Below are 12,848 nucleotides of genomic sequence, written 5' to 3' on the forward strand. Positions count from 1 at the left end.
TGTGTCTCTAGCTTGAAACAAGCTACCGCCAACCGAGGGTTAGCTGCTAACGCTAGCTTTCGGGGTACAGGGTAAATCACTATTTGATACCACTAACAAGGCTTGAAATAGCGGTAGCATAATGAGGGTCCCTACATGCTAACCGTAGCATTGAGAACTTTGTAAGTGTACAGACGGTTTATTAAAAAGATAAATTATAAAGACAGTAGCGTTAATGTTTACATGAAGAAAGGTTGATGATGTTAATCCTCTCTCTTCTCCTTCTGCTCCTCTTCTGTCGCTCTCGCCTCCTTTTCTTTCTTCTGTCTTTTCAATCCCTCCTTCTCTCTCTTCGCCTGCTCCGTCCTCTCTTTCTTGACTTTTTTCTCCATCTCCTCTTTTTCCTTCTTCTGTCTTTTCAATTCTTCCTTCTCTTGCTTCCTATTTTGCTCCTTCTGTTTATTCTCTCGCTCCTCCTCCTTTTTCAGCCTCTTTTCTGCCGCCTTCTTGGCCTTCTCTTCCTCCTTTTTCATTCTGGCCTTCTCCTTGTCAGTTTTTTGAGCCAGCTCCTGCAGGCTAAGGAGATTGACCTGAAGTTCAGAGTTTTGCTCTTTTAGGATCTTGATTTCGTTCACCATTTGGCTCTCTTTGTTAATCCACTCCTTCTCCATCCTTTTGCTGATTTTTTCGATCTCCTGGAGGCTGTGGTAATGTACCTGAAGTTCAGAGTTTTACTCTTTTAGGATCTTGATTTCGTTCACCATTTGGCTCTCCTTAGTAATCCACTCCTCCATCCTTCTGCTGTTCTTTTCGATCTCCTGGAGGCAGTGGGTTTGTACCTGAAGAGCAGAGATTTTCTCTTTTAAGAGCTTGATTTTATTCTCCATTTGGCTCTCTTTGTTGTTCCACTCCATCTCTCTGCTCTCTCTTTCCAGCGTCTTTTGGTCCTCCAGAGTGGCAAGTTTTGTTTCAAACTCTGCCTCCCTCTGGATGATCTGCCTTTCCTTCGCCATGAGCTTGGTTTCACTCTCCAAATACTTTACTTCTAGAGCCGCTCGGACGACATGGCTCAACTTCCTATCATTGTCCTCTGCCAGAGTTTGGAGCTTTGCGTCCTTGTCCATCAAATTCTGGTTTGGTATGTTTGATAATATACCATTAATCTTCTTCTCCTGGGTCTCTCTGTTCCTCTCTTGCTCTTGTTCTGTTGCTCCCACACACACACACACACACACACACACACACACACACACACACACACACACACACACACACACACACACACACACACACACACACACACAGACAGACAGACAGACAGACAGACAGTGAGAGTTGAATGAACAGGGATAAATGCCATATGTGAGCCCATGCAGGAAGCACACGCACACCTTGTGCTGTATGTGGTGTGCAGGGATGTTTGATTTGGATCACAGTTCAGGGCAGGAAGACAACAACGACAAGCTGATATTTTAATCAAATTTTTAACGAAATGGAAATGTCGACTGTTATATTGTATGTATATATATATATACATACACAGTGTATATCTATACCTGTGTTTCTGTGTCTGTGTGTTGCAGGGCGTCGGGCGCGATGGCTAATGCCTCCCCAGACCTGGACAACGCGGAAGCCCAGCGCCAGCTCAACAACAACAACCGACCAAGCAGCTCGGGATTCTGGGAGACGGAGTGTACCAGCTCCAAGCTGTTTGAGTGCTCCCGCATCAAGGCCCTGGCAGGTCAGAGCTCGTGCACATGCTTACTTACATTCATACACATCCAATCACACACACACACACACACACACACACACACACACACACACACACACACACACACACACACACACACACATCTGCATCAGTAGGGGTATTAATTAGGGCTGCACAATTCAAAATCACAATATAGGCAAGTGCAATATCCAAATTGCAGGGTTTCATATTTGTTAAATGCAAAATATGTGTCAAACCATTCTGAATTAAGTATGATGGTGCTGCTAGAAATCGTATCCTACAGACTAGAGAAAAAAATCTTTGTTTGGTACGGATCCTCGCAAAAATCACACTTTTTTAATTTTAATACTTTTCAATGAAAATGAGAATAACAATTATCATTCCCTCCAGTATCGTGAATCATATCGCTATTGCAATATCAGTCCAAATAATCGCAATTAGATATTTATATATTTATTATATATCGTGGAGCACTAGTATTAATACACCTACATCATGTGCATTGTGTTGATTCTTTGCTGTTTTGAATTTTAGTGTAAAAAAAAAAGGTCTTCTTTTTATCTGTTTTATTTACTGACTTCTCAAAGGCTTGATTTATTTCTAAAATGATAAAAGAACAATATTTTAAGTTGATGGCTTGTCTTGTTTGACCTCCTCTAACACTAGTTTTAATAGGTAAGAAGTGCTGAATTGAAAATCAATCCTGCACATCATATTTTAAAAAGTCTCATCAGGTAACGCATCTCACAGGATAAGCACAATTAGATTTAATGCTAGTGTTAGCTATTTATTTAATATTTGACTTGATATTATTCGAGATGTCTCATTCAGCAGAGAGCAATGGTTGTTCCCTTTCCCCTTTCCTTTGACGTAACGCTGATTCTTTTATTTTCCTCAGATGAGCGAGATGCGGTGCAGAAGAAGACTTTTACCAAGTGGGTTAACTCCCATCTGGCCAGAGTGTCCTGTCGCATAGCGGACCTCTACAATGACCTGAGGGATGGATACATGCTCACCAGACTGCTGGAGGTCCTCAGTGGAGAGCTGCTGGTGGGAACACACACACACACACACACACACACACACACACACATAGAGCTGTAATCAGGCCTTAAAAGTTAGGCACGACAAGGCCCGAGCCCGACAAGTACATTTTGATTGACAGCCTTTTAAAAGCCCGAACCCCTTTACAGCCCACCATTATTGAAATGTGCGCACACACACACAGCTGTTTTTTCCTTTTGTCAAGAATGAGTCATTTATACATTTTTTAACATCATTTATTCGTGACTAATGTAGGCTATAGGCCACTTGGAAGTTGGAACAAAGAAATAAAATAAGTCCTCCAGAGGCCAGAGCTAATCGAAACACACACACACACACACACACACACACACACGCACACACACACACACACACACACACAGTCATTTATAATGGGCTTTGTATCAATTTTATAGTCTCTCTTAATTGATCCACCATAGGATGTGAAGTGTTAAAGATGCTGTATAGATGCTGTATGCCTTTCTGAACATCAATACATTATTTTAATATTAGCTGTGTGACCTAGCTGACTCACTAGATAGCTTGTTGTTTATTTTTGCAAGTACTATAACGTTAGCCATCGGAAAAGTTAGTATGTACACTTATTTTGTAATCTTTTGTTAATTACAGATTTTTTTAAACCTGCAGCGAGTGAGTAAACAATTGGTGTCAAGTGGAACAGATTTTCTGATGAAAGCATTTCTGTGGAGCACATTTTTCTACAGTAGTCAAACTGGATCTTCTGATATACTGTAGTTGTCCATTAGCGGTTTCCTTTACTTCACTGAGGACGATAAATGTGAGAAATGATTTGTCCCTGAACCTTTCATTCTCTTGTTTTTTTGTAACATTCTCATAATTTTAGCTCTAGTCCTGTTTTTACAGTTTACAATTGATGGCAGCATTATGTTTTTTGGCATGTATGTTTATAATCCCTGTGATTTTCCCCAGCCAAGGCCTACACGGGGTCGTATGCGGATTCACTGCCTGGAGAATGTTGACAAAGCCCTCCAGTTCCTTAAAGAACAGAGGGTTCACCTGGAAAATGTTGGTTCCCATGACATTGTGGATGGAAACCACCGTCTCACCCTGGGCCTTATGTGGACCATCATCCTACGCTTCCAGGTAAACACAAACACATATAAAACACATATGTATTGGTAAGATTATTGTATGACATTTTTATCACAGCTCAGTGATGCAGTAGTTAGATTTGGGAGATGTCTCTTGGAGAGTTGCATTTGGTGGCGTCATGGCCAGGTGTCTTGACCTAAGATCTATCTGTTTGGTGACACACACAGGGTTACTGTGCTAATGGCAAGTGTGGTTTAACAGTACAGCAAACACTCCCTGAAAAGCTACTTTGTCAGAAATACAACAGAAGAGGAGCTGGTGTATCTTTTTACAGGGCAACCAAACAAACTCACGTTGTCATTGCAATTGCAGCCGCGATCTGAGTTAATGCTGCGCACACTGCAAGGAAGTTTTCACGCAACAGCAGGACACAGTTGGTTACCTTGCTGAGGAGTCGGAGATCTGCAGCCTGTTGTCTACAGCTTTTTATCTAGAAGTTCACTGTGGTTGGTCATTGTTGTTACATGACAACATTTATGCAATATTTATAACTGATCCTCACTCAAAAAATGCTGAAACTGACCATGTCGCATTTAGTTTTGTAGACACATTTTTGATGAACGATAGCAGTCTACAGTAACCTCTGTGACATACAAACATTGAGTTACTTGTGATTGCTTTACAATCAAAGCTAGTCCAGTGTGAAGCCGCACCAGACAGAAATGTTCAGTTTGCATTTGCAGTAACTTAATACAGCTCTGATTCGGCACTACAAGAGTGAAAACTGGATTACATACTACATTGTTTCCTGTGACTCTCTCTTGTGTGTGTGAAGGCAATTTGAATCAAGTGCTTAAATAGCGGACTTCAACCACTAACTAAAAACTACAATAATGAGGTAATTATTACATTACATTTAGCTGACGCTTTTATCCAAAGTGACTTTTATTCACACACCGATAGTGCCGCATCGGGAGCAACATGTAGACCACATGAAGATCTTAAGGATAATAACTTTAAGCCTGGTAGTGACCTGATATCTGGTCGCGGCAGATGGCCGCCCACCAAGAGCCAGGTTCTATCTGAGGTGTCTGCCTGTTAAAAGTTAGTTTTTCCTTGCTACTGTCGCCCCAAATGCATGCTCTTGGAGGAATCGTTGGGTTTCTGTAAATTATCAACCTACTCTATCTGTAAAGTGTCTTGAGATAACACCTGTTATGATTAGATACTTTAAATTAAATTGAATTGAATTGAATTGATGTCCGCAGTATCACAAAGGTCTTTGTAAAAGTACACTAGACAAAAGGCAAAATTATGGACTGTCTTTTTCAATGATTTGATTCTTCCCGTGAGGCTTAAACGTGACCTTCTCCATAAGGGCACTGAGATGCTGGCACATGTTTCCGTGCTACTTAGTGAAGCACAAGGATGCTGTGATCAGCAGTGGCTTCATTTAGGATGAGCTGCCAGCGGTTCTGTTTGGGGGAGGATGTCACAACTGCCGCATCATCAGTGTGCGACAGCGACAGCAGTGTTTGGTGGATAAAGCCTGAATGTCACTCAGGGCTCAGCGGCCTAGAGGTAGCAGTCGCCTTCCAGTCTGCTCTTCAACAAGGACGCACACACACGCGCACGCACGCACACACACACACACACACACACACACACACACACACACACACACACACACACACATGCCCACACTACCCTCACTCTCTTACATACACACTTCATCTGTCAGACTGTCTATCTAGTCACACACACACACACACACGCACGTACGCATGCACGCATGCACACACACACACACACACACACACACACACACACACACACACACACACACACACAGGTTTCCAGGCCAAAGCAGCAGTGATACAGGAGCAATTCCTGCCATGTAAGTACAGCAGAAGCCCACAGCTCCTCTTTATTATGCTTCAGTGCTACACCGTGGCTTTGGCACAAAATGCTTGTTTAGCATTATTCAGACCCTTCTGTAACATTCACGGTGCACAGGTGCCAAGGAGCTGTCTCCTGGGACTCAGTATTGTCATGCTAGGGCTGGCGACCTACCACAAAGCACATTTTATAGCACTGCTAGTAGACTTAGGCCTTAGTATGTCAAGTGACCCTCTGACAGCCAGGCTAGTGGGGCAAAGAGGATGAATTTTCTGTGTGTGCAATATAACTGGACTCATAATTTCAGTGTACATGTTGAAATGAATGTTGTATGATGTTCACGGTTGAAGCCTAGTTCATGATGGATATTATTGACGTGTAAGTGTGCATTGCAGAGTTTGTGGTATTTATTTTTGTAATCATAAAATCACAGCTTGCATATAACGTTTTTTTGTCCTTGCCATCTAAATTTCCCACAACAGCATTGTATCAAAGTAAGTCAAGTTTCACTGTTTAATCTGAATGACATGTTGGTAGGTAATTAGTTAAGTAGACTGTGTAGAAAAACACAGTTTAGAAATATGCTCCACATAATTATTTAATAGCTGTAGTACAGCGATGCTTAAGAAAGCAGAAACAGTCTTGATAGCACACTTGTTAATAAAGTATCAGCACCTGTTTGTTGCTGGTTTTTGTTGTGTTTTGAGTCCAGCTTAGCATATGTAACTGTACAGTTTGGGCTACAGTAGTGTTAGCTGACTACAAGCTCTGCCACCATTAGCTGCGAGCTTGGCTGTTGTCTGCTCTCCTGCTCTAAAGGGCCACCAGTCGATGGCCTCTTCAATTTTGCATGCGCTGAGAAAGACGAGCAGTGCGGAAGACTGGTGTTAGGGAGTGTGTGTGAGTGTGTGCGCGCGTGTGTGCATGTGTGCGCATGTGTGCGTGTGTGTGTGTGTGTGTGTGTGTGTGTGCGTGTGTGTGGAACAGAGAGAGTAATTATGAAAGAAGTGAGTATAGGGGGAAAGGATGGTTGGCTGATGGGAAACCATGAGCATCGATGTTGTGGTAAATAAGCAACGGGTGGGGCCTAACCGCGATCTTCAGTCAGTGTCACGTTTCTAATGATTAAAGGCAGAATATGTAGTGAGTGGGGCACCTGGATAGCTCACCCGGTTAGAGCGTGTGCTCCTTGTCGCAGTGGCCGCAGGTACAGCTCTGACCTGCAGCCCTTTGCTGCATGTCGTTCCCTCTCTCTCTCTCCCCTTTCACATCTTTAGCTGTCCTGCATAATAAAAGCCTAAAATGTCCAAAAAATAATCTTAAAAAAAGAATATGTAGTGATTATGGCTTTACTGTTTGTAAACACACCAATCAAAGTTGGCCCTGGCTCAACGGCGAGAGAGAGAGAGAGAGAGAGGAGTGATGGTCGAGCGAGCTAGGGAGTGAATGAAGAGAGGGAGCGCCGTACAAAGCAGTGATCAGAGGAATAGAAGGCTCTTTTCTCAATTGTTTTACAGCGATTATGTTCTAAAGCACAAATAAACACACCCACACCTCCGCGGGAAGGTGCCACATTGCTGGATTATGAGTGAATGCAGAGCTTCATCCACCACTACACTCTTCTAAGTGATGATTGAGAGGGATTACTTTAGGATTAAAAATAGAAATCAGGTTCTTCAGTTTCCATACAGTAAACCACACTCTTTGTTGTTGTGCTTATTATTTGTCTTCTTTAGACTACTGCAATTCCTACTGATTATTAGCATGTAAGCCTTTTCACACACCTGCTTTATTTGCCATTATTTAAACAGGCATGTAACTTGTGTAACCTAAAAAAAACATTTGTTTTTTTTAGAATTCCAACCTGGCAAAAAGCCTAAGTTAATGGGACAAAACAGAAATGAAAAAAAAATCCAAGGGTCCATGTAGAGAGATGAAATATTGGGATTTGAACAGAGAAAAGCTGCTAACTGATTATGAATACATTAAATAATGACACTAAGCTGCACAGCACACAAAGTTAAAATTAGATTTATGAATCAGATTCATTTTGGAGATGTTTCAAAGTAGCATTGGAAAGAAGTCTGCATCGTTGTCAAGAACAGGTCATCACGGTTTATTTCCCATTTATGTGCTGAATTCATGTTCTCAGTTTGGATTATGTGAGACTTGGCTGCATATGGAACACATTACATGTTAAAATACACAGTACATTTGGGAGACTAATCAACTTTAGGCCAAGAAACAGTTGGTTTTGTAGTTTGCTTGTGAACCAGGACTGGGATTTTTGCCATTACCTGGCCGTAACTGCCTGAGCCTCGATTCCAAATCTGAAGGCAGTTCATAAGGTCAATAACTTAATTTAACAGAGCATTTAAGTGCTAAGAATAATGACAGTAGGATGGAGAATTGTCCATGGTTTGTCTGTATACGGTATGTTATCTTTCACTCTTGCACTTTGACTCTCCTCTTCTCCAGTTCTTCTCCGCTTTCCTCCCTTCCTCTGTGGTGAAAGTGAGAGTTTGCTTTGTCCAGTCAGCAGGTAGGGCCAAACCACTGCAGTAACTGCACACAGGCGGAAAGAGTGAGCGAGACAGAAAGAGAGAGAGAGAGAGAGAGAGAGAGAGAGAGGAAAGAAGGGAGAGGATTGACAGGCAAAGGAAGAGGTAATCCTAATGTATTTACAGAACCATTCACAAATAATAACAGACCGTTATTATTTGCAGTGACTTCAATTAATGTTGTATATGGTTGGCTGAATGTCCTTGAGTGCGGGGGGTGTGTGTGTGTGTGTGTGTGTGTGTGTGTGTGTGTGTGTGTGTGTGCTTGTTTTACTATATTCGTGGGGTCCAAATACCCGGGAATACAGTATACTTGTGGGGTTTGCACAGCCTTGTGGGGCCCAAAATGCTGGACCCCACAAGGTTAAAGGGCTGTTTGAGGGTTAAGACTTGGTTTTAGGATTAGGGTTAGAATTAGGTTATGGTTAGGGTGAGGGTAAGGGTTAAGGTTAGGCATTTAGTTGTGATGGTTAAGGTTAGGGTATGGGGCTAGGGAATGCATTATGTCAATGGCGGGTCCCCACAAAGATAGTGAAACAAACATTTGTGTGTGTGTGTGTGTGTGTGTGTGTGTGTGTGTGTGTGTGTGTGTGTGTGTGTGTGTTTGCTTACCTAAAACGCTGCCAGCTCACTTGCTGTTTACAGAGTCTGAATTGAGACTCATTGATGTGACTTTACTGTACATTTGACAGATACATAGATTCAGATTTTTACTGAATGCACATAATGTAATTTTGTGACATGGTTAATATGCTTGATGGTTTTATACATTCCCCTGTGGGTTTATCTGGTACATTATTTTAACAGTTTTGTTTTAACCTACTCTTGTTCTTACCCTTTTTTAGATGGTTTACAGCAGACACACTTTACATCATAATAGACAAACTATAGGACTCGTGTTGAAGTGTGAATTCAACACTAAAATGTCAATTTAGAACTACTTTTCTATGTTAAACAACACTGCAATTTTATTTTCTGTGTTTTCCTCAACTGTTCGATGTTTAATTGATCATTCCATCAATTATTTGTTGGACATGCTGATTAATCATTAAAATACATCTGTATCTCAAAAATAATGGCAAATACTAATAGCTCACAACTTCCAGCCTATAGTGATGCCTTAAAAACGGCTTGCTTCCAAAAAGAATATTTAGGTTACAATGATATACAAGAGTGTTTTTTTTCCATATTCATCTTCTTTTTTTTTTTTTCATTCTCATCTTTACAGTAGTTAATGCAATGTTTATATTTCAATTATGATGTATCTTAAATAACATCCAATGCTAGTTTAAAATTGTGATATCCTCTCAGGATAAAGAGACAGATGATTTTAGTGTAATCACAAACCTAATCTGGTCTCTATTGGTGAGCATTTGTGTACATGTGTTCATCTTTTTGTATGTGTTCATGCATAGGCGTTGTGTTTGTGTGTCTGCTTTTACATGTAGGACTGTGTGTGTGCGAGTGCGTGTGCGTGTGTGTGTGGTGTGTGTGTGTGGGTAGCAGCTGATTCCAGGGTGTGATGTCCCCAATTACCTTGGATCATGTCACTGTGATGTTATTGGTTGAATGGCTGTCACTGTCACCTATCATCAGGCGTTATAATGGCTCTGCACTTCCTTGCACTGAAATCCTCTGCTCATATTGCTCTTGTCTGTTTTTACTGTTAAAGGTCCAGTGTGTAACGTTTTTAGTTGTTCATTCTCAAAATCTGTGTTGCCAGTTCACAAACTTTTCATGAATATTTACCACCACCATCAATTCCAAGTATTCCTTTTGGCTTGAAATGTTACATTTGCATTTGCATGAACTGGGGTAGACGCCCCATATTCATGCGCCATCTTGAAATACGTTAGCCGGTAAGGGACATACAGGACATACTGCTCCGCCTTTCGCATTTTCGCTGTCGCATGATAATCTCACAGGTGCTGCTAATGCTGCTAATGGGTATTGTAGCTTCCCGGCTCCGACAAGTTTGAAGAAGGAAACATGGAGGACCACACGTATTCAAAATCCAAATTTCAGGAACAGGAGTCTTCTTCTTTACCCAGAAAAAGAAAAAGGATACTGAAAAGAGCAAGAGACCGGCGTCATCAGAAAATAGTGAAGGCTACCGTAGCTGTAATATGTACTTTGAGCTGCGTGGTGCAAGAGAGTCGATTGTGATATATGATCTCAACGCTAGATGGGAGAAATTCCTACACATTGGACCTTTAAGTCTCTCTCACTGTGTGTGTGTGTGTGTGTGTGTTCCTTTGAGGTTTCAGGAATACTGTCAGGGCAATGTGGTTCTGACCTTTGCTCTTGACTGGTTCCAGAAGTCTTAAGTTGCCGCCTGAGTTTTTTTTAACAAGTGATTCAATTAGGACTGGTGTTGCTCTTGTGGCTGTTTCCCCCAGTTGGAGAAACCCCTGAGCCAATCAGAGCCTTTGTGGGCAGGACTGAAGTGGGTGACAAACTTTGTCATGGTTAAACAAATCTTAAAGTGCTCATATTGTGCTTTTTGGCTTTTTCCCTTTATATTATTGTCATATAGTCATATATCTTTTTTGTGCACGTTATAGGTTTACAAAGTCAAAAAGCCCAAAGTCCACCCCAAAGGGACTTACCATCTCCAACAGAAAACACTGTTCACAAACTGCTCCAAACAGCTCTGTTGTACTCCAGCCTTTACTTCAGAGACAAACGTGGTCACTTTGTAACATGTTATAATGCTCGCCTAGCTGCTAGCGTGGCACTCCCTCATATTCTGTAACTGTAGCAGTACTTACCTAGCTACTGCGCATGTGCGACTCCCAACAAAGATTAAACAGAAGTGAGAGGTCTCACTCTGTAGCTAAAACAGAGAGCTCAACACACAGGGTGAAAAGAGGAGCTGCAGCAATGTGCAGTACAACAAATATATGGTGTTTTTTGAAAAATTAAACCATGTAAACCTATTCTGGTACAACCTCTAAATACAATTATGAACCTGAAAATGAGCATAATATGAGCACTTTGAACATGGTTACTTTACTTTTAATCACAGATCTAATCACTGCTCACGATCTTTTAAGCTTCATAGTTATTATAGCCAATAAATACAAATTATCTGACTCGGAATTGGAGCATGACTACAGGTAGCTAATAAGTACGATGACTCTGCTAGCCAGCTTGCAATATTAGCCAGAAAGCCTCTGTCACTCAGGCTGTGCCCATAATCACTCCTTCATTCACTCATTCACTGCTCCCTCCCTACGTAATACTGTAGTTAACGCGTAGTCAGAGCTAAATTGAGATTCCGGACACTAAACAATCAGCATTTTTTGCATCATAACTGAAAGGTGTAGTGTTGCACGACTAAAAGATAGTGTACTACATTTTTTTCCGCCATTATGGGAGGTTTTGATGGTACTATATAGTGCATAAATTTACACTAAAAATGTTTACACTCAAATACAATGTCAGACACAGTTATAGTGTACTATAAAGTAAATAGCCAGTGATTTTGGACACAGAATCAGAAATACTTTAATAATCCCAGGGGGAAATTATTTAAACAGCCACAGTTACTCTGTTTGCTAAACAACACACCAGTAGACACAGGTAATTACCTAAAATGTGAATGTATGTTCCCAAAAAGAAAGCATGGAGGGATGGTCTGTGACACAGAAGGTTTAGGGTCCATGCCACAATGTCTCTCCCAAACAAACGCTACACGGTTGCTTTGTTGTGTTCTTGTCCAGATTCAGGTGATCAAAATAGAGACGGAGGACAACAGAGAAACTCGTTCTGCCAAGGATGCCCTGCTGCTCTGGTGCCAGATGAAGACGGCAGGGTGAGCAGTGAAATAAATAATACAGGAAACTGTAAGCTGCAACTGTGAATTTTGTGAGCATTCACGTAATTTACAGAGTGGGTATGTTAGTGTTAGTACGTTGGTGCTCCTTGGTTTACATTTAAAGATTTCTCCGTGCTCCAGGTACCCTGAGGTCAACATCCAGAACTTCACCACCTGCTGGAGAGACGGCCTCGCCTTCAACGCCCTCATACACAGACACAGGTAGCTAGAAATTGTAATACTCCCCAGCATGCTAACATGTTTATAATTGGGAAGTTGCATGTTTTACATGATGACAGCATCAAGTATAAAACAGTGTTTGCAATGTTACTGCATTTAAAAAAAACAAACAGGAATTGTTTTATTTTCTCAGTTTTCCACGAATTAAAATAGTAGGATTTTGATGTAAAAACATGATGAAAAACTAAATACATACACACTTATTTACAGTAGATAAACAGACAAAAATAAAGTGGGAACTAAGACGTGTAATGGGTTTTGACTGATTTAAGATTAGTCATACTAACATGACACATTCTGTCTCATCATCTTGTGCCCTCCAGGCCTGACCTGATTGAGTTCCACAAGCTGACGCGGTCCAATGCAACTCACAACCTCCAGCAAGCCTTCAACATCGCTGAGCAGCACCTGGGCCTCACCAAACTCCTGGACCCTGAGGGTAAGAATGTTTATCTCGTTTTGGTGTCCAAATTACATACAGCAATATCTATAACCG

The 12,848-nt window shown here is 41.4% G+C and overlaps 1 protein-coding gene across 1 annotated transcript in view; it reads left to right on the plus strand.

Annotated features, from left to right (window-relative positions):
- The first annotated feature begins 1,575 nt into the window (after positions 1 to 1,575).
- Positions 1,576 to 12,848, plus strand: part of sptbn4b (spectrin, beta, non-erythrocytic 4b) — an 81,461-nt gene continuing 70,188 nt past the window's right edge. The window contains exons 1-6 of the mRNA XM_078246988.1: positions 1,576 to 1,720; positions 2,613 to 2,764; positions 3,710 to 3,883; positions 12,018 to 12,109; positions 12,254 to 12,334; positions 12,676 to 12,791. Of these exons, the coding sequence (XP_078103114.1) occupies positions 1,576 to 1,720; positions 2,613 to 2,764; positions 3,710 to 3,883; positions 12,018 to 12,109; positions 12,254 to 12,334; positions 12,676 to 12,791 (760 nt within the window). The remainder of the gene's footprint in view (positions 1,721 to 2,612; positions 2,765 to 3,709; positions 3,884 to 12,017; positions 12,110 to 12,253; positions 12,335 to 12,675; positions 12,792 to 12,848) is intronic.

Source organism: Sander vitreus, chromosome 3 (assembly GCF_031162955.1).
Source record: "Sander vitreus isolate 19-12246 chromosome 3, sanVit1, whole genome shotgun sequence".
Classification (NCBI taxonomy): Eukaryota; Metazoa; Chordata; class Actinopteri; order Perciformes; family Percidae; genus Sander; species Sander vitreus.